The 21,016-nt window shown below is 34.8% G+C and overlaps 1 protein-coding gene across 6 annotated transcripts in view; it reads right to left on the reverse strand.

Annotated features, from left to right (window-relative positions):
- Positions 1-1,170: 1,170 nt before the first annotated feature.
- PLXDC2 (plexin domain containing 2) overlaps positions 1,171-21,016 on the reverse strand; it is a 468,973-nt gene continuing 449,127 nt past the window's right edge. Inside the window, exon 16 of one of the 6 annotated variants that reach the window (XM_058181933.1) lies at positions 1,171-1,196. In XM_058181933.1, coding sequence (XP_058037916.1) covers positions 1,186-1,196 — 11 coding nt within the window. In that variant the 3' untranslated portion in view covers positions 1,171-1,185. Of the gene's footprint in view, positions 1,197-9,978; positions 11,124-21,016 lie in introns of those variants that run through there. The other 5 variants (XM_058181930.1, XM_058181927.1, XM_058181926.1 and 2 more) reach the window with 5 other exon arrangements.

Consider the following 21,016-nt stretch of genomic DNA (forward strand, 5'->3'; position numbering starts at 1 on the left):
AACTAACACAGAGGAAATTTATTTCAGAAGGCTAGACTTCTTTTCTTGCCTGATATTCTTTCATCCATCTTTTAAAATAGTGCATTCACTTCCCAAAAAAAGAACACAAAGTGGTTAAAACTACTTTAAGAGATGATTGAAAAATGGAGGCACTGTTGTGGTTTCCGTCAATGAAAAAGAAACAAACTTGATAATGTCAGGTTTGGTCTCTGGATTTTAAACGTAGAAAAAGAAAGAAATCAAAGCTTCCAACGAATTTTAAAAAACAAATGTGGCAACATTTTAAATCATTCTTGTTTATCAAGAATGATAATGACTAAATGAATCTTTGTCAAGGAGTTAATACTTATTTATTTTTATAAGATAGAGGCTATATAATTTTCTTGCCATAATTTTAAAAATTTCCTATGTCTGAAGCAGATTTCTTGTCAAAATGAAATCCTGACATTTTCCATCACTCTTATTTGGTTAATATGCTTTTGAGACAGAAAAAAACAATTTTTCAAAAGAATGTAACACTAACAATTGTTTTATTTTTCATGTATCTATTGTAGCTAAGCAAATAGAAAATGTGATCTCATTTCATGACAACTAGTATTGTTTATCAGGGTTATTTATTTAATGCTATAATATTAACTCCTATATTTTCCAAAACTGCAGACCTTTGAACACATTACACACATGGAATAAAGATGATTTTTTCTAGTTCAATATTATTGTAAGAGACGATCAGACTGAGCTGGAGGGAAGGGTCAAATGTGTCATCAATCATGAGTCCTTGCACACTAACAAGAGATCTATGTCCAGGCCACCTTGAAGTCCTTTCTTAACTCCTGCTAATTTCCCTTGACTGTTAGTAGTTCAGATTCTTGTAGAGAGCTTAAGCTTAAAATACATCTTTATACTCAATTGCCTGAATCTCCTGATTTTCCCAACACTTGACAATTATAAATTAATACAATGGGAGAAGGAGCCTATGACACCTTATGAATTGTATCCCTAGCAAATCTTTGCAGGATGTAGTATTGCTAAAGACAACTCTTCCTTTCTCCATTTTGAAGTGCGGATGGTGAGGCCATCTAGTTTTTCCCACCTGGTTGTCTTGGTATGTAGACCTTGCCCCCAGTCTTCTCTTCTGCATGACCCCTACAGAACTGAATTGCCATTTCTTCTTCCCCTGAGTTCTTAAAATGTACCTGTCCAAGAAAGAAGCAAAAGATCATTTCCAACATTGCCAATGCAGATCTTACAAAGTGTACAACGAAGTCAGAGCAACCTTTGATTCCTATGAGTTGGTAGCTAATATTGGTTGTACCTCTTAAGAAGTGTCATGGATTTCTCAGAGCCTGAGAAATTGGAGCATCGTGGAGGGAAGAAAGAGAAAATAGCAGGCACCCATAATTAAGGTTCTCTTCTGAATAACTAGGGTGGAGTCCAGTGGTGAAATCTAAATTTCTTTCCTACCGGTTCTGTGGGCATGGCTTGGTGGTGGGGTCATGTGGGCGTGGCTATGTGACTAGGGGATCAAAAGACAGAAACTCACTAACAATGTCCTGTTGGCACAGGGTTGGACTAGATGACCTCCAGGTCCCTTCCAGACCTGGATTATCCTCTGAAGCTGCATCTAGTGCCAGGTTTGTAGTCCTTTCCTCTCTCTCTCTCTCTCTCCCTCCCTCCCTCCCTCCCTCTTTCTTTCCTTCCTTCCTTCCTTCCTTCCTTCCTTCCTTCCTTCCTTCCTTCCTTCCTTCCTTTCTCTCTCTCTCTCTCTCTCTCTCTCTCTCTCTCTCTCTTTCTCTCAAACGAACCCCCCACCCATCCCACTTTTTGCCTACATTCTCCACTTTTTGCCTAGCAGGCTTCAGCTTTTTTACCTTTTAAAAAATGCTTTTAAAAGTATAAAAAAGCCTCTGACGATCAGGCACCTTAGCTGGGATTGTCAGAGTCTTGTTTTAACCCTTTAAAAGCATTTTTACAACCTCTTTGGCTGAAGAGATTGTTAAAAAATGCTTTTAAAAGTAAAAAAAAAGACTCTGACAATCATGTGGCTCAGCTGGGCATGGGGGGGGGGCAGGGATTTTTTCTACCAGTTGTCCGAACCACCTGCCGCCATTACTACTGGATTGGCCAATCCAGTCTGAACTGGGAGCATTTCACCCCTGGTGGAGTCATATCCCTAGGAAGGGAAGCTACTCTCTTATTTTATTTCTTGGGGGACTTAGCACTGAGCTTTTATCAAAGCATCATCAGCAATTTAATCTTCCTTCCTGGTATAATTTTGGACTATTTTTCCCAATGGTCCTGGCAGTTAACTTACAATAAAATTGCAATTGGTGTAGAAACCAGACCAAACTGGATAAAACACCTATCTTCTGGTTCTAGCAACAATATTTCCAAACCATATCTGATGATGTGAGTGATTGCATAATAACATTGATAGTGATGAACTCTCTGATTTCTTTGGGCCAAAATTAGTGTGCAAAGCTGCCCTGTTTTATATTTCTAGAGTTCCTTTCAACACTTCAGATATTAGTCTGGAACTATGTAATCAAAGTGCCATGGGACAACCATGTCTTATGTTTATGTAACAAATATTTTCAGGTGAAAAGACTCTTTTACCAAAATATATATTCCTGGGGAAATGAAAGTGCTAGTTCAGCTACCGATCAATTGGATATTAAACATAACCCACATAATATTACAAGATGGTGGAAGTGTTAACTGAAACAATGTTAACTACAACACTGAGGCGAGTAGCAAATATTGTTGGAAGCTCAAATAATGATTAGAGATACCCTGTTACCCCCAAAATAAGGCAGCCCCTGATAATAAGCCCAATTGGGCTTTTGAGCACATGGCAATAAGGCCAAGCACTTATTTTAGGGTTCAAAAAAAATAAGACAGGGTCTTATTTTCGGGGAGACAGTATGTAACAGCTTCTGGTGTTTTCTTCAATTCATTGTTTTAACTCAAGGGTACCATTGTATTTAGACTGATTACCTCACCTATCTCACTTCATTAATACATACATTGCTGTGCATTTTCTATAAACCAATAAATAAACCAGAAGTTAATTAAATGTACATTATACTTTTTTCATGTCTTGGAGAAATACTCCTAGCAGTCCTACCTTTAGGCTTGTCTTCCTCTGATGTCAATCAATATACCAATTAATGCTTCAAATTGCTTAAAACAATCTAGAACATTTCTTCAAGTTTTTTAAAAAAATAAAAATAGCTCAGGTGGAGCCCATCGGCTGCATTTCATGCTTCCACTGACTTTGCTTGCAGCTCTCCATTAACCTTAAACAGTTTACTCAGCCTCTTTGCATTTCTGCAAGTTTTCTGGGCAGTGAGGAGATTTTTTAAAGCAGAACAATATTGGATGGAGATAATGAAAATTAGGATCAATTAATTCTGAAAGGTCCCAGACTGACAGAATAAACTTACAATTCCAAGATACAGGTACTGCTATTCAGTTTGTCCTCATTTATCAGAGCGCACAAACTGATACAACTAATGTTTAGTAAGTTGCATGAAATGTGAATAGGCAAAAACTGTTGTCAGTGATGGATAGCAAGTTGGTACTATTCATGATGGATGCTGGACCAAGTTGAAAGTGTGAAGAATGCAGGATCTAATTTGTTTTCACATCCAGAAAAATAGATCTATATTAAAAACTGATGAGGGGAAAATTAAGGAAAGGGTAGAATTAGAAGCTATTTTTATCTTCTTTTTCTGCAGCAACATAAAATGCAAATCAGGAACTGGGAAGAGCCAGTTTGATTTTTGTACTGAATATAAAATAGGCTGCATTCGCAGACTGAGATTTGAAATATTACTTGTCCAAATAAATGCAATAGAGCATATTGTACAGTCCTATCTTGATAGCAGCACAAAGATGGATCATATTTCAATGTCACAAACGTATGTGCTAAATGTTTTATTTTAGCACATGATGATATTATTTATAAGGTTTTATAAATAAGATTTCAGAAAGACATTCATTCTTAATTATAATAATTCTATAGCGACATTCCTCTAAAAGAATTAATTGACTCCAATGTTAATTGGTCATCAGTGTTCCCAGTCATTGGATCACAGAAGAAAAGTCACAACACAATCCATTCCTTCTAGGAAGTTAGCAGTTGCAGAAAATTAGAATAGAGGTGTTGCTGTTTCATCAAATATTTGAATTATTTATAATAGTTCCTCCAACTCTCCAGATATATAAGAACATTCAGAATTCCCATGTATGTCTACTACCTCTGGAGGGCATCCACTTGGAAAAGTTTGGTTTCTACTTATTGTAGTTTCCATGTCCAGTGGCAGAATAAGATGTTCTTTTCATTATAGTGATTTATTTTAGAGCTAAAAGCAAAGTCTAATGCTCACCAAATTCAGTTATGGAAAAATTAGGAGAAAGTATAGCTATTAGGCATAAAATATAGGTGATTAGGATACCAGTTTTATTCTTTGGTAAATGGATACTGCAAATTTATGGTCTTATACGTAGCATTTTTCAAAGGCTAGTGTAAAATAAATTGTGGGGAAAAACTGTATGAAGAGAGTTTTATAAACAAGAAGATTTAAAATTATTGCCCAGCAAGACAGAAACCAAGGTCACTAGAGTGAATGTAGTTTTTACCTGTAGGAGATGACCATGCTGAGCCTGGGTGAAGAGTCAAGTGCATCATCAGTTTGGAATCTCTTTGCACCAACAAGAGATCTAAGTCTAGCCCTCCTCCTCCTTGAATTCAGTTGATTCTTATCTATCACCAATTTGCCTTAACCATTAGTAGTAGTTCAGATTTTCATTTAGAGATAGCATGGAATAAACTTGCACTCATTTGAACAACCCTGATTTCTGATTTCTTGAGCCTGACATCATTAGCTATTAAAAAATAGAACCAGTGACCCCCACCCCCCCAAAGATATTCATTGTTTCAAATTGATATTTTGATATTTGGGAGATAATGAGAAGCAATTGCCTATCAAGGATTGGCAATTTCTCCCAATATTTGGCTATGCTCATCAAGAAAAAATATTGTAAAATATAGGCATTTTCCAGGGTGCAAGAGGGAGACAAAATGTTGAATCACAAAATCTTATAAACAAATTAGTGGACCTTGAGATAATTGTTAGTGAGCACAACTAAAGAAAATCATCTGCATTCAATGTACTTATGGTTTTTTTCCTAATCTTTGAGACAACTTCATTTGTACCTTCCTTATGCTTGTCTCTTCAATTTCGCTATAATCAGCATTTAAATGAATATGTTGGTCATGCAGATGCAATTCTAAGATTAAGGATAAGTTATCACTATCTGGGAAACATACTTCTGCAAAATTAACTTACAATTCAAGATACAGGTACTGCTATTCAGTTTGTCCTCATTTATCAGAGCGCACAAACTGATACAACTAATGTTTAGTAAGTTGCATGAAATGTGAATAGGCAAAACTGTTGTCAGTGATGGATAGCAAGTTGGTACTATTCATGATGGATGCTGGACCAAGTTGAAAGTGTGAAGAATGCAGGATCTAATTTGTTTTCACATCCAGAAAAATAGATCTATATTAAAAACTGATGAGGGGAAAATTAAGGAAAGGGTAGAATTAGAAGCTATTTTTATCTTCTTTTTCTGCAGCAACATAAAATGCAAATCAGGAACTGGGAAGAGCCAGTTTGATTTTTGTACTGAATATAAAATAGGCTGCATTCGCAGACTGAGATTTGAAATATTACTTGTCCAAATAAATGCAATAGAGCATATTGTACAGTCCTATCTTGATAGCAGCACAAAGATGGATCATATTTCAATGTCACAAACGTATGTGCTAAATGTTTTATTTTAGCACATGATGATATTATTTATAAGGTTTTATAAATAAGATTTCAGAAAGACATTCATTCTTAATTATAATAATTCTATAGCGACATTCCTCTAAAAGAATTAATTGACTCCAATGTTAATTGGTCATCAGTGTTCCCAGTCATTGGATCACAGAAGAAAAGTCACAACACAATCCATTCCTTCTAGGAAGTTAGCAGTTGCAGAAAATTAGAATAGAGGTGTTGCTGTTTCATCAAATATTTGAATTATTTATAATAGTTCCTCCAACTCTCCAGATATATAAGAACATTCAGAATTCCCATGTATGTCTACTACCTCTGGAGGGCATCCACTTGAAAAAGTTTGGTTTCTACTTATTGTAGTTTCCATGTCCAGTGGCAGAATAAGATGTTCTTTTCATTATAGTGATTTATTTTAGAGCTAAAAGCAAAGTCTAATGCTCACCAAATTCAGTTATGGAAAAATTAGGAGAAAGTATAGCTATTAGGCATAAAATATAGGTGATTAGGATACCAGTTTTATTCTTTGGTAAATGGATACTGCAAATTTATGGTCTTATACGTAGCATTTTTCAAAGGCTAGTGTAAAATAAATTGTGGGGAAAAACTGTATGAAGAGAGTTTTATAAACAAGAAGATTTAAAATTATTGCCCAGCAAGACAGAAACCAAGGTCACTAGAGTGAATGTAGTTTTTACCTGTAGGAGATGACCATGCTGAGCCTGGGTGAAGAGTCAAGTGCATCATCAGTTTGGAATCTCTTTGCACCAACAAGAGATCTAAGTCTAGCCCTCCTCCTCCTTGAATTCAGTTGATTCTTATCTATCACCAATTTGCCTTAACCATTAGTAGTAGTTCAGATTTTCATTTAGAGATAGCATGGAATAAACTTGCACTCATTTGAACAACCCTGATTTCTGATTTCTTGAGCCTGACATCATTAGCTATTAAAAAATAGAACCAGTGACCCCCACCCCCCCAAAGATATTCATTGTTTCAAATTGATATTTTGATATTTGGGAGATAATGAGAAGCAATTGCCTATCAAGGATTGGCAATTTCTCCCAATATTTGGCTATGCTCATCAAGAAAAAATATTGTAAAATATAGGCATTTTCCAGGGTGCAAGAGGGAGACAAAATGTTGAATCACAAAATCTTATAAACAAATTAGTGGACCTTGAGATAATTGTTAGTGAGCACAACTAAAGAAAATCATCTGCATTCAATGTACTTATGGTTTTTTTCCTAATCTTTGAGACAACTTCATTTGTACCTTCCTTATGCTTGTCTCTTCAATTTCGCTATAATCAGCATTTAAATGAATATGTTGGTCATGCAGATGCAATTCTAAGATTAAGGATAAGTTATCACTATCTGGGAAACATACTTCTGCAAAATTAATTACTGATTTTGAAAAGATTATGCATTACTAATATTGTATGTAGCTGTGGTGGGTTTCAAATTTTTTTACTACCGGTTCTGTGGGTGTGGCTTTGTGGGCATGGCATGGCTTGGTGGCCTATGATGGGGATTAATTGCCCTGGTTGGCTTATTGATGTACTTATTCATTTGTAAATCCAACCCTGGCAAGTCCTAGCATGTAACTAATGCAGCTGTCTACCTGGCACTATGAAACCTGTTTTGTTATTAATATAAATGTAAATGTAACTTCCAATAAAATGCTGTTGGAAGATATATTTCTCAATATATCCAGTTAGTTCAGAATGCAGCTGCGCGGGTGATAGAGGGAGCCCCTCGTGGCTCCCGTGTTACACCTATCCTGCGCAGACTGCACTGGCTACCTGTGGCCTTCCGGGTGCGCTTCAAGGTGCTGGTGACAATCTTTAAAGCGCTCCATGGCATAGGGCCGGGCTATTTACGGGAGCGCCTACTCTACCAAATACCTCTCACCGACCCGTGTGCTCTCACAGAGAGGGACTCCTCAGGGTGCCGTCAGCTAGGCAGTGCCGTCTGGCGACACCCAGGGGAAGGGCCTTCTCTGTGGGGGCTCCCACCCTCTGGAACGAACTCCCTCCAGGACTTCGCCAACTTCCGGACCTCCGAACCTTTCGTCGCGAGCTTAAAACACACTTATTTATCTGCGCGGGACTGGATTAGATTTTAAAGTTATGGGTTTTAAGGGGTTTTTATTATTTATACTATTTTAAATTTGGGGCAATAGAATAAGCTTTTTAATTGTTTTTTAATCTGTATTTATATGTATTTTAACTGCCTGTGAACCGCCCTGAGTCCTTAGGGAGATAGGGCGGTATATAAATTTGAAAAATAAATAAATAAATAAATAAAATTTCATTTATGCATTCATTTTTTATTTCACCACCCTATAGACACCTATAGTGTCCAGGGAGATGGCAGTTTCCATAAACAGAATGTTCAGAATGTGATTTTAATGGACAACTCATGATCATTGAACTAGATCTTCCCTTACACAATTTGTAGAATGTTTTATGTGCTTTCCATTAATTAATGGATTTTAATTAATCTATTCATTATCTAATCATCAGCTAATGATTTTATGTCATTGTGTAGTGAAACAAACAAATTGTTAAAAAGTTATGATATTTATATGTATTTACCAAGCACATCTAAATTATATTAGTTAACCAAAATATTTTTACATTCTGCAAGGCATGTCACAATTTTTGAGGGCCCCTAACGTTTGGAAATTGAAAGGTGAAAAATTTGACATGCCCTATAAAATGTGTGGCAGGGGAAGGATACTTCAAAATCTCCATTCCCACCCCACTACAGGGAAAGGATACTGCAAAATCCCCATTCCCTCCCCACTCCTGGGGCCAGCCAGAGGTGGAATTTGCTGGTTCTCTGAACTATTTAAAATTTCTGCTATTGGTTCTCCAGAACCTGTCAGAACCTGCTGAATTTCACCCCTGATTTTATTTATTATTGGCAGATATATTCCTGGCACATATTCCTGAGTGAGAACAAAAACATTATTGCCAAAAGCATCTAACAAATACAATATTTTTACTTTCTAAATGTAAGAACCAATGAAGATTATGCCAATTTTTTGCTGCTATTAAGAACAATACCAGAAACATTGAACAAGGATTGAATATGGCTTAACAAGGGCAAACATGACAATATTTCATTGATTCAGCAAGGCCAAGGCCAAGAACAAGATCAAAATCATACTTCATTCTCAGTTATGATCATGTCCACATTGTCTGAGTAGGTGATTCACCTTCTCTTCCAATGTCTAGAAGGCTTGTGGCTCTTTGGATCAATTTCCCACAGTACAAGCTGTCCCCAAACTGTCATTCTGAGGAGATCTTCAGACTTATGTTTTGTAAAGTGGCAGACAATTTGACAATTCCCTTTGACAATTCATCATTTTGAAAGCTTTCTGAAAGCAATAGTTATGTTTGGCTTATACTGACTGAGAGTGAATGGTGTGGTATTATCCAGGAAAATAGACATAGGCAGGAATGTGTGGTTATTGGGGAGTGTGGAACAGTTAGAATAGAAACACATATTTTCCTCTTACTTCAGATGATCTATCTTCTTCAACCATGAGTAGCTATATATCCTTTCCTCCTCAAATGATGTCATTGGGAAGAGTGATTAAGATAATTATCAAATTGCCACCATTAAAGTGAAGAGATCTTTTGAATATGATGGATTATAATTTAAAGCAAACCATCATCAGCCTATTTCATGGCATCTCAATCTGAGGATTTAATAGATAGCTTAGATTCAGAAGGTGCCTTTCCTATAGTGTCTTTAATTTTTCAGGTATATATTATGTATTATGCTTATATACTACCAATTCTAAATGATTTGTGGTGGTTATAAAACCCCATATGTATAACATTATAAAGAAATATTATAAAACTATGCAGGAGCCTGTGAGTTGAGAAAAAAGTTGTTTTTTTGTACAAGTAGGCAAGAGAAATCAAATGCCAAGTACAGATTAGGTGAAACCTGGCTCAAAAACAGTAACTGTGAGAGGGATCTTAGACTCCTAGTGGACAATTTCTTAAAATGAGCCAGTAGTGTACCACAGCAACCAAAAAAGATAATGTAATCCTTGGTTGCATAAACAGAGGGATAGAGTCAAGATCATGACAAGTATTTTTTTTTATTTTATTTTGTCACAACAATATACACAAGTATCAACATAAAATATCATATAAGCATAAGTATGCAATAACTATATTAATTTGATATAATGAAAGGAAACAATAGGACAGGAACGGTTGGCACTTTTGTGCTCTTATGCATGCTTCTTATAGTCCTCTTAGGAATGGAGTGAGGTCAATAGTAGGCAGTTTTTGGTTAAAGCTTTTGGGATTTTGAGAAGAGACCACAGAGTCAGGTAGTGGGTTCCAAGCATTAATAACTCTGTTGCAGAAGTCATATTTTCTGCAATCAAGATTGAAGTGGTTAACATTAAGTTTAAATCTATTGTTTGCTCTTGTATTGTTGTGATTGAAGCTGTAGTAGTCTTCAACAGGAAGGACATTGCAATAGATGATTCTATGAGTTAAGCACAGGTCTTGTTGGAGTCGGCGGAGTTCTAAGTTTTCTAAACCTAGGATTTCAAGTCTGGTGGTATAAGGTATTTTGTTGTTTTCAGAGGATCAGAGAACTCTTCTTGTAAAATATTTCTGGACACGTTCAGTTGTGTTGATATCAGAAATGTGGTATGGGTTCCAGACAGGTGAGCTGTATTCAAGAATAGGTCTAGCAAATGTTTTGTATGCTCTGGTTAGTAGTGTAGAGTTTTTGGAAAAGAAGCTGCGTAAAATTAGGTTTACAACTCTTAGAGCCTTTTTTGCTATGTAGTTGCAGTGGGCTTTGGCACTTAGGTCATTTGATATGAAAACTCCAAGGTCTTTAACAGGGTGGGGGTCATCTGTAAGGTAATGTCCATCAAGCTTGTACTTAGTGTTTGGGTTCTTTTTTCCAATATGTAAGACTGAGCATTTGTTGGTTGAGATTTGGAGTTGCCAAGTTTTAGACCAATCAGATACAAAGTCAAGGTCTTTTTGAAGGGTAGTAGTATTGTTGGTGGTGTTAAATAGTTTGACATCGTCAGCAAAGAGAACACAATAACTTGAGATATGGTCACAGAGATCATTTATGTATATTATGAAGAGCGTTGGTCTAAGAATGCTGCCTTCAGGAGCGCCACTCTTGACAGGAACAGGATTTGATAGAGCATTGCCAATTTTGACCACTTTTTGTCTGTTTGACAGGAAAGCAGTTATCCAATTGTGAAGAAGTCCTGAAATGCAATAAAAATAAAATAAATAAATAAATAAATAAATAAATAAATAAATAAATAAAATAAAAATGAAATAAAAGTATTAGTACTGCTTTATAAAATCTTAGTAAGACCACATCTGGAATACTGCATCCAGTTTTGGTCACCACATCATAAAACAATGTTGAGACAGTGTGCACAGCAACAAAGATAATTATGGACTTAGAGACTAAAACATATGAAGAACGATTGCAGGAATTGTGTATGGCTAATCTAAAGAAAAGAAGGATTAGGGGTGACATTATAGCAATGTTAGAGTATTTGAGAGGCTGCCACAAAGAAGAAAGGGATCAACCTATTTTCCAAAACATCAAAAGGCAAGACAAGAAACAACAGATGGAAAGTCATCAAGGAGAGAAGCAACCTAGAACTAAGAATAAATTTCCAACACTGAGAACAATCAATCAGTAGAATGGCTTGCGTCCAGAAGTTGTTAGTGCTTCATCACTGGAGGCTTTTAAGAGACTGAACAGCCACTTGTCTGAAATGGTATAGGGATACCTGCTTGAGCAGGTGGTTGGACTAGAAGACCTCCAAGGTCCCTTCCAACTCTATTATTCTGTATTCTGTAAATTGTTAACAGAGACAGGAAGAAGCAATTGCCTGCAGATTGGTGTTGAAACCGCAGCTCTTAGGCTGAGAAACAACTGAGTTCTCCAATGCCCTGCTTTGTTGCTGCTTATGTGCTGTGGCTGACTTCTCTTATGATTTTCGTTAGCTAGTTTCTTTCTTTTTTTTTTATAAAAAAGTTTTATTTTTACATTCATATCCAACAACTCATCCAATGTACAGTCATATACCTTAGCTAGTTTCTTAATGTCTCCATCCAAGCTAGGACTATTTTTCTCTATATCTCTATATTCAGTTACAAACAAACAAAAAAAATGAGAGGAAGAAAATAAGCAAAGGGTGTTTATACATCTTTGTTTTAAAATGGTATCAGTTGCATTTTTATTTACAGTTACTGAGATTACTTGTCACATATTTTGGGAAGTTTATTATACTGCATAATTATTATTATTATTATTATTATTTATTGAATTTTTATACCGCCCTTCTCCCGAAGGACTCAGGGCGGTGTACAGCCAGAGATAAAATACAAAATATGTACAATTAAAACAAATTAAAACATATCAAAATTACAAAAACGGCTAATAATTAAAATTAAATTTAAAATATTTAAGAATATTAATAAAACCCCAATTTAAAATCAAACTATTATGCCAGTATATATAATAATAGTATATATAATAGTAATAATAATAGTAATAATATATATATATAATATATATATATAATATAATATAAATTATATATTATATATATATAATATATAATATATATAATAGTAATAATAATAGTAATAACAGTATATATAATAATATAATAATAATAATATATAATAGGATGTCAATAATAGTAATTAACAATAAACGTGCTCCATTTACATGCAGAAGCCAATCTCACATGCTCCAGATGTGTTGCCCAAATGGGGACAATTGAAAGTATAAAATTGGTTTGAGGATGCTCTTCACATAGAACTTTATCACAGAGCACCTGGACAGTGGAATCTGCAGCAGAGGTCTAAAATGTATGGAGATAGATTGCAGAATAATCCATGTAACTGTAGAAAAGGAAACTAGGGCCTCAGCTTCAGCTGCTCCCCACAAAATTGTGCAGTCTACATGGTGCATTTAAATTAATTACATAGAGGATTCTGTTTGGCGTCTCAGTCTCTTGTTTTATTTTATATTTTGCAAATATAAAATAATTGAGCACTTTATATCTGATGCCTTGCAGCTGTGTTTCATTTATTTAAATATCATTTTAAGGCTATTTAAATTAATCACCAGAAAGAAATTAGGAAAGATCTTAGCATGTCCTGAATATTGTGTAAAGATAACTCTATATGTTGTATAATTTTATTAGCGTAGCATTTTCAGTAAAAATATAGATTAGAATGATTTCAATAGAATTAATCTAGGTTTAATTGTTGATTGAATAAGTGTGTCAACCCCCCCTCCCCACAAAAACATCAACCTAAATATAGCAGTGAAAACTATGGCAGAAAAAAATAAGACTGCTTTTCATTTCTGTGGTAGGCAGTGATGCGCATATGCAGTACAATCAGTAAGGTATTTTTGTGACTTTGTAATTTTGTGACTTGTAATTTTGTGTAATTAAAGTGACTACTTTTTTCCCATTAATTTAATAATTGATCATTTGTTCTCTACTTGCATAATGCTGGAAATTCAGAATCAATGTTTACATAAAGCATCTATATTTCAAGATTACAATAAATAAACATATATTCATTGTAATCTTCAGTGTAATAAATTTTATTAAGTTTCATTAAATGTTTAATTAAAAGTCAGTTTTCTTCCATTGTGGGAATTGGTGCATCTTTCCACCTTTTTAAGCAAGATTTTCGCTGTTGTCAATATATATATATATATATATATATATATATATATATATATATATATATATATATATATATATATATATATATATATATATATATAGTAATAAAGTTCTAAATTTTCTTTCAAGTTCTTTATCCTTTATCCACTGTAATCTTTAATTCTGTTGTTGAGTCTTTGGAAGAGCTTATATATGGTTGCATTTTTAATATAAGAATAAATTCAATTCTAAGGGCTTATTTTAAGAAAACAATCATAACTTTAGATATAATCCAATCCCAAAGGATTATGCAGAATGTAAAAAGTGTGACACTTATAACCTCTTCTATGTTCATAAAGTTACAGGTTATTGAGAGAACTGAAATATCTGGATCAAAGGGTTTTTTCCCATTTCCATATTTAATAATGGTAGCAATTATAGTATTACATGTTATGTGGTTATAAATGTTGGAGAATATTAATTGCCTAGGCATTTAAAACGGGTTAATTAGCATTGTCTATGATTTAAGAGGGATTCTTCTTAAGAGCAGTTATCATACATTATGTTCATACTGACATGAATAGAAGGGAAACATTACTTTCTTTTTGTACTTTTAAACTTATTCAAACAATAATTCTAATGTCTGGCATATTTATTGTGTATGGAGTGAGTGACTTAATTAATATTTTGTTCTTTAAGCATGGATTCAACTTCTTTTTCTAAAAAGATAAATCTTTCTTTCTTTACCAAATGCATTTAGCTGCGGATAATTATCCCAGACAAGTTGCTATATAATTTAATTGTGGCGCAAGCTAAGAACATTTTAAGTTGATAAAATAAAATAAAATTGCCTGAAGTATTCCCGCTATCATTTCACTGAAATGAACAGAAAATTGAAAGGAAAATGAAGACCTTAGTAGTATTGTCATATGTTAATGAAAACTATTAATGGAAATGAAAACTTGTGAAGTAATAGTCTTTTCAACATGTATTTGGACTATCACCTTTTGAATATTTCTATTTTTAGGATTTGAGGCAGGATGTTTGAAAAGAATCAGATTCATATAGTATGAAATAAGAAGTATGTGATTTGATCATATGACTGGGGAAGCATTATTGAAGGCTATACTTGTTTTTGGGTTATATAGTTTGTATGCTACTCGAAAATTATTGTGAGATCAGGACACAAATGAAATTGTTTCGCATTTAAGCCTAGTCTCAACAGGTCAGCCTCAATCTGACCTTGTGTTTTGATATTTGACTTGAAGGAACTTCTACCTCTTCACCTTAAATGCATCCAAAACAAAATGCACCTAATATGATTACTTTTGAATAATTATATAAGAGTTTTGTGATAAGAAAAATAAAATTTTGTGGCAATTTATGAAGAAGCTCTAGTAAACACATGGAAAACTTTGAGGATTGTGTAATGAAGATAAACCTCAGGTTGCATTCCTTGATTAGCATAATTTAGTATAGACCTTGATATAAGGAAAATATACACTTTAGCTTTAGTGAGTTCCAAAATATTTCAAAAATATTTATGATCATGAAGAAAAGTTAAGAAAGAATTGGTTTAAGATTAGGAGTGTCCAGAACAAAGGATCTGTCATCTGAATATAGAAATAAATACTTTATAGATATTTATATAGATAGATAAAAGAAAGAAATTGCTTTTATTTGCATAAATATTTTTCATCTTCTGGAAAATATAAAATGCTTTCTATCGAAGTAAATTAAAGTCAGAAGGAAGGAAGGAAGGAAAGAAGGAAGGAAGGAAGGAAGGCACGAGGAAAATAATGAAGGAAGGGAGCTAAGGAGCAAGAAAAATCTGCTGATTTTTTAAAATCTTTTTTAAAAAAGATGAAGAAATTATGAAAAGTGGAAAGAATAATTAGGCAACTGATGATCCCCAAGTGATATGAAAGACTTACAATGTTGGAAAACATTTAATATAATATAAAAAATAAGAATCTCATTTTTTGAATTTCATTTGAGATACACTTAGTTTGTAGAGCTGTAATAGAATGTTATGTCTACACCATTCCATTTCAGTGAGGTGAAATAATATGAAATCCAAATACAGGAAGTGCTCAGAACATGTCCATCAACCGTTTGCTTTTTTTCTTCTACCTTTACTATTCAGGAAGGAAGGTGAAACTTTGCATAATGTGTCGAAAATATGATAACCAAAGCCTGGTCATTAATGCCTTGAGTAAGTTCTGAATGGTTTTGTTCTATGATCTATTTGCTTGTTTTCTTGCTCTTATCCTTCAGGAGTGAGGTTTTGTGCAATAGCCTCTTTTTAACAGAATATAGAGGTGAGCAATGAAGTTTACAAGAATTCTAACTGGACCATACTGTTTTATCACTGTTGAGTTCAAAGTAGAGGTGGGTTTCAGCAGGTTTTGATCAGTTATGGAGAACCGGTAGTGGAAATTTGAATAGTTCGGAGAACCGGTATTAAAATTTTTGACTGGCTCCACTCCCATCTAGTCTCTGCCTCCCAAGTCCCAGCTGATCAGGAAGAAATGGGGATTTTGCAGCAACCTTCCCCTAGAGTGGGGAGGGAATGGAGATCTTGAAATATCCTTCCCCTGCCATGTCCACCAAGCCATGCAACACCCACCAAGCCACACCCACAGAACCGGTAGTAAAAAAATTTGAAACCCACCACTGGTTCAGAGGGGTGCTAATCTCAATATCAAGGACACATTACACACTTCAAAACACGGGTAATTTAAGAAGAAGCAATTCAGAAAATGAAAAGGATGAAAGTTATGATTAGATGCCATTGAATTAGATTCAAATCCTACTGGCTTTACAGAAAAGCATTTGCCATCCACATCTGTCTCTATTTTCTCGCTGTGTTCTTTCTTGTAGTGCTTCCAAATTGCTCTCTTTTTACTGGATTTTAAATAAACTGAGTTACCATTGTACAAAGTAGTTGATGAATTCTCTTTTCCTGCAATATTTGAATTTTCACTTCTCCAGAGCTTTATTATAAAAAATTAGCTTCAGGTTAAATTGTAAATGTGAGGAATGATGGAAAAGCCTTCCCTCTCTTTAACTCCCTAGAAAAGTCATTGACTATCCACATACTGATAGTTCTGTGAGAATATGTTGTATCTCACAGGAATTCTGCACAAATTAAATGAAACCATTTAAGTAACTGGAGAGGAAAGAAGATCGGTAGATAAAATTGACAGTCAGAACTGTATTATGGTTATAGTGTTGGAATAGCATAGCATAGCATAGCATAGCATAGAATATTTTATTGGCCAGGTGTGATTAGACACACAAGGAATTTGTCTTGGTGCATATGCTCTCAGTATACATAAAAGAAAGTGTACCTTCATCAAGGTACAACACTTACAACACTTAATGATAATCATAGGGTACAAATTTAACACTTAATGATACAACACTTAATGATAGTCATAGGCTACAATTAAGCAATCAGGAAACAATATCAGTATAAATCGTAAGGATACAAGCAACAAAGTTACAGTCATAAGTGGAAGGAGATGGGTGATGGGAACAATGAGATTAGTAGTAGTGCAGATTTAGTAAATAGTTTGACAGTGTTGAGGGAATTATTTGTTTAGCAGAGTGATGGCGTTTGGGAAAAAACTGTTCTTGTGTCTAGTTTTTCTGGTGTGCAGTGCTCTATAGCGTCATTTTGAGGGTAGGAGTTGAAACAGTTTATGTCCAGGATGTGAGGGGTCTGTAAATATTTTCACAGCCCTCTTTTTGATTTGTGCCGTATACAGGTCCTAAATGGAAGGCAAGTTGGTAGCCATTGTTTTTTATGCAGTTCTAATTATCCTCTGAAGTCTGTGTCTGTCTTGTTGGGTTGCAGAACCAAACCAGACAATTATAGAGGTGCAGATGGAAAAAGGTACAGAATCCTGATAAAACATCATTCTCATTAATACAGGATTCATATTAGACAGACAAAAGTGCATATTTGTAAGAAGAACCATCATGAAGCAAAAGTCACACCTTGCTTAACCGCAAGACAGCACAGCAGGAAATTTACTTAGATAGAAATTTAGATAAGCTTTACAAGATACCTGTCATTAGTGAGTAACAGGAAACAAGATATTTAGCTTCTGTAGAACAGCAGCGAGGGGGGCTGCAGGGGCAACAAGGGGGACAGCAGAGATAGGGGGCTGTTGGTATTACAACCAATCATGACTTGATAAGTGTATGTATAACCATATATAGAAAAATGTTTTTTCTTGTTTTTCCTGTTTCCTGTACTTTTGAAGTATAAAAGAAAGTGCGTCAGAACTCATAAATGTTCAGTATTGCTTATCTTATATGTGACTGAACATGCGCATTAAACCTGTTCTGTTCATCCAGGATTTCTCTGTGTATTCCTAAATTCCATAACAGACTCAATAATTCCTCTGTAGAACTGGATCAGCAGCTCCTTGGGCAGTTTGAGCTTTCTGACTTGATGCAGAAAGAACATTCTTTGTTGTCCTTTTTTGATAAAATTTTTGATGTTAGCTGTCCATTTTAGATTTTGCGATATGACAGAATCTTCTACTGTTGATACTGTGTTGTCTAGTATTGTGAGAGGTGGAAGTATGGAAGGGTTTTTCCAAAGGTCTACCACCATTTCTACGGTTTTGAGTACGTTCAATTCCAGATTGTTCCAGTCGCACTACCAGGCTAGTCGTTCAACCTCCTGTCTGTATGCGGATTCATCATTGTCTCGAATGAGACCGATCACTCTTGTGTTACCTGCAAACTTCAGTAGTTTAACAGATGGATTGTTAGAGATGCAATCATTGGTGTACAGAGAGAAAAAAGTGGGGAGAGCACACAACCTTGGGGGGGGCCCTGTGCTAATTGTATAGGTATCTGGTGTGTTCCTGCTTAGCTTCACCTGCTACTTCCTGTTTGTTAGGAAGCTTGTAATCCACTTACAAGTCTGTTCAGGTACCTGTAGCTGAACAGAATAGAACCATATGTATCAAAATTTGCCCCAACTATGAACCACAGCAAGGGAGCAAACTAGAAACCAGGAGAAAGTGAGTGCTAGTCCCATTTTAGACATAAAGCTAGTTATTTGAACTTGGGCCAGGCATTCATATCAGCATTAGGAAGGAGGCAAACCAATTCCAAAACCTTGCCAAGAAAATTACAGGGACTTTTCCAGGCAATCACCAGTTTCATCACTAATTTGAACACATGTGGCTCACCCCACCCCCCTCACTCTGCAGTGGCTGACTTTTGATTATTCATTTTTGGTCTGCCCAATGTACCTCTCAGGAAAATTATGGAGAGGGGAAAAAGGAAGACATTTGGTATAGATATTACACTGAATTCTTGGGAGAAAGCCAGGATATAAATCTAATAGTTAAATACTGTACTGTCGGAATTAAAAAATAAAAATCAATGATTTATATGTTTAGTGTTCTGCTTCTAAGGCAATTTATCATGTTATTAAATCCTGAAGTAGGACTGATAGTACCTAAAAGATGGTTTGGACAGTATAGATTTTTTTAAAATTGTATTTTATTAAAAACTAAAGTACCAGTTTCATCTTGGTACAGCACAGGATATAAATTAGTCTTGAGAAAACTAGAACTACATTCCATTTTTAAAATATTACATATTTTATTTTTGGTTATGATCCACAATTACACTTTTATTCTACATAAAATTTTCTAGTTTATTATTTTATGAAAAACACTTTACTTGGGTAGTAAACACTTTATTTGGGTAGATTGGATAGATTAATTTTGAGTAAATTATCTAAGAACAAAAGTTTCCTTCATGAAAATAACATGTATCTTGTTTCCACATGGAGACTGCTTCTCAACTTTATGCTTGAAGTGGGAAAGTCTGAAACTTTGATTTTGGGTTTTCCTGATTTGACTAATAGATCTTTATAGAAATGGCTAGCTTATATTATTATGAAAAAAACAAAAAGTTGTTATTTGATGAAGTTGTGATTTGATGAGAGTCAGAAGTCAATGCTTCTTTTTCTTAATTCTTCCTCACTTTTTTTCCATCTCTTCTTCCCCATTGTTTTTCTATTTTCTATTTTCTTTTGTATTTTGTATCTTATTTTATCTTATAACTCAATAAAAATTTTGATGAGAAAAATAACATAAGTGAACTCTCATAGACTCATCATTGCATGGCTTTAAAGGTGACCTTCTCTCATCACTAATATGAACAAAGTTATACTGATTATTGTGAAAAACTGAATGCATTATTTTAATGGAGAGAAAAACTGGGGGAGGGTTTAAAGAAGAATCTATTTTTACAACTTCTCCTTCCAAACCCTGTATTTTCTCTTTCATGGTGAGCATTTTTTTTTCTATTTGAAGAAAATAAGTATTGCTTACTGCCCAGAAATATTGTAAGAAAATCTATGCACTTTCAGAAATATTAAGGCACCCTGTGCTGCATCACTTTCCTTTTATCTTCTGCATTCTGAAAAGAAAGCTTTCACATTATTTGAAGCAGAAGGAAAAAGGTCATTATGCATCTCTAGATTTGACAGTACCTTTTATGTAAAAACAAATTTGAAAACATTTCAATTCTGGATACACTGGGGATTAGTGGTGCTACCCCTGAGGATGTCTGTGTCACTGCAGTTCCCTTGGTTGCATGCTACGTTCTTTGGCCTAAGTGACTCAGTAATATTTTTATTTTGTCCCAATATTTATATATTTTAAAACAATGAGGCAGGAGAACATAGCAGGTTGTAAATCAAAGAGGAAGCTTTGTTGTCAAAAGCTGACCACCCCCACACATTTCAGGGCCATTTGTTGCGAAATAAGAATGGTGAATGGCTATGACAAGTGCTTTCTCTAAAAAACATAGTTATAAAACATACCAAGACAAAGGCATGGATAGTAGAATACATTCAGATGGACAGCCTGTGGGAAATGATGGAGAGCAACCTTATTAGTTTGCCTTTTGATGAATTGGACATATCAGGGCTCCCATATTGGAGAAACTTCCTATTGTGAACGGAGAAACAACTTCATGACAGTGAGGGATTGTGAGAATATGACCATCATCTATTTGAATTTCCAAATCCATCTTTCAGCTAAAAAATATTGCCTTGGGTTATATAACCGTGCATATTATAAAAGTGAGAAGAAGAAAAATGAACCATAGGAATCATTAACAACTTATGTCCAAATAGTAAGACTCATCCACATTAGTATGTGCAGATATTGTTGCGTGGTACAGCACCTCTAAGAAGGAATGTTTTAAGTGATAGATCATGCTTTGTTCAAGATATTTTTCTGGTTGCAACCATAAGAATTATAGCAATGCATTAAATTTAAAACAAAGAGTCTCAAATATTGGGCCTCTGGTGGCTCAACAGGCTAATGCAGCCTGTTATTAACAGCAACTGCCTGCAATATTGCAGGTTCAAGTCCCACCAGGCCCAAGGTTGACTCAGCCTTCCA

The sequence above is a fragment of the Ahaetulla prasina genome, chromosome 4 (genome assembly GCF_028640845.1).
Source record: "Ahaetulla prasina isolate Xishuangbanna chromosome 4, ASM2864084v1, whole genome shotgun sequence".
In the NCBI taxonomy this organism is placed as follows: Eukaryota; Metazoa; Chordata; class Lepidosauria; order Squamata; family Colubridae; genus Ahaetulla; species Ahaetulla prasina.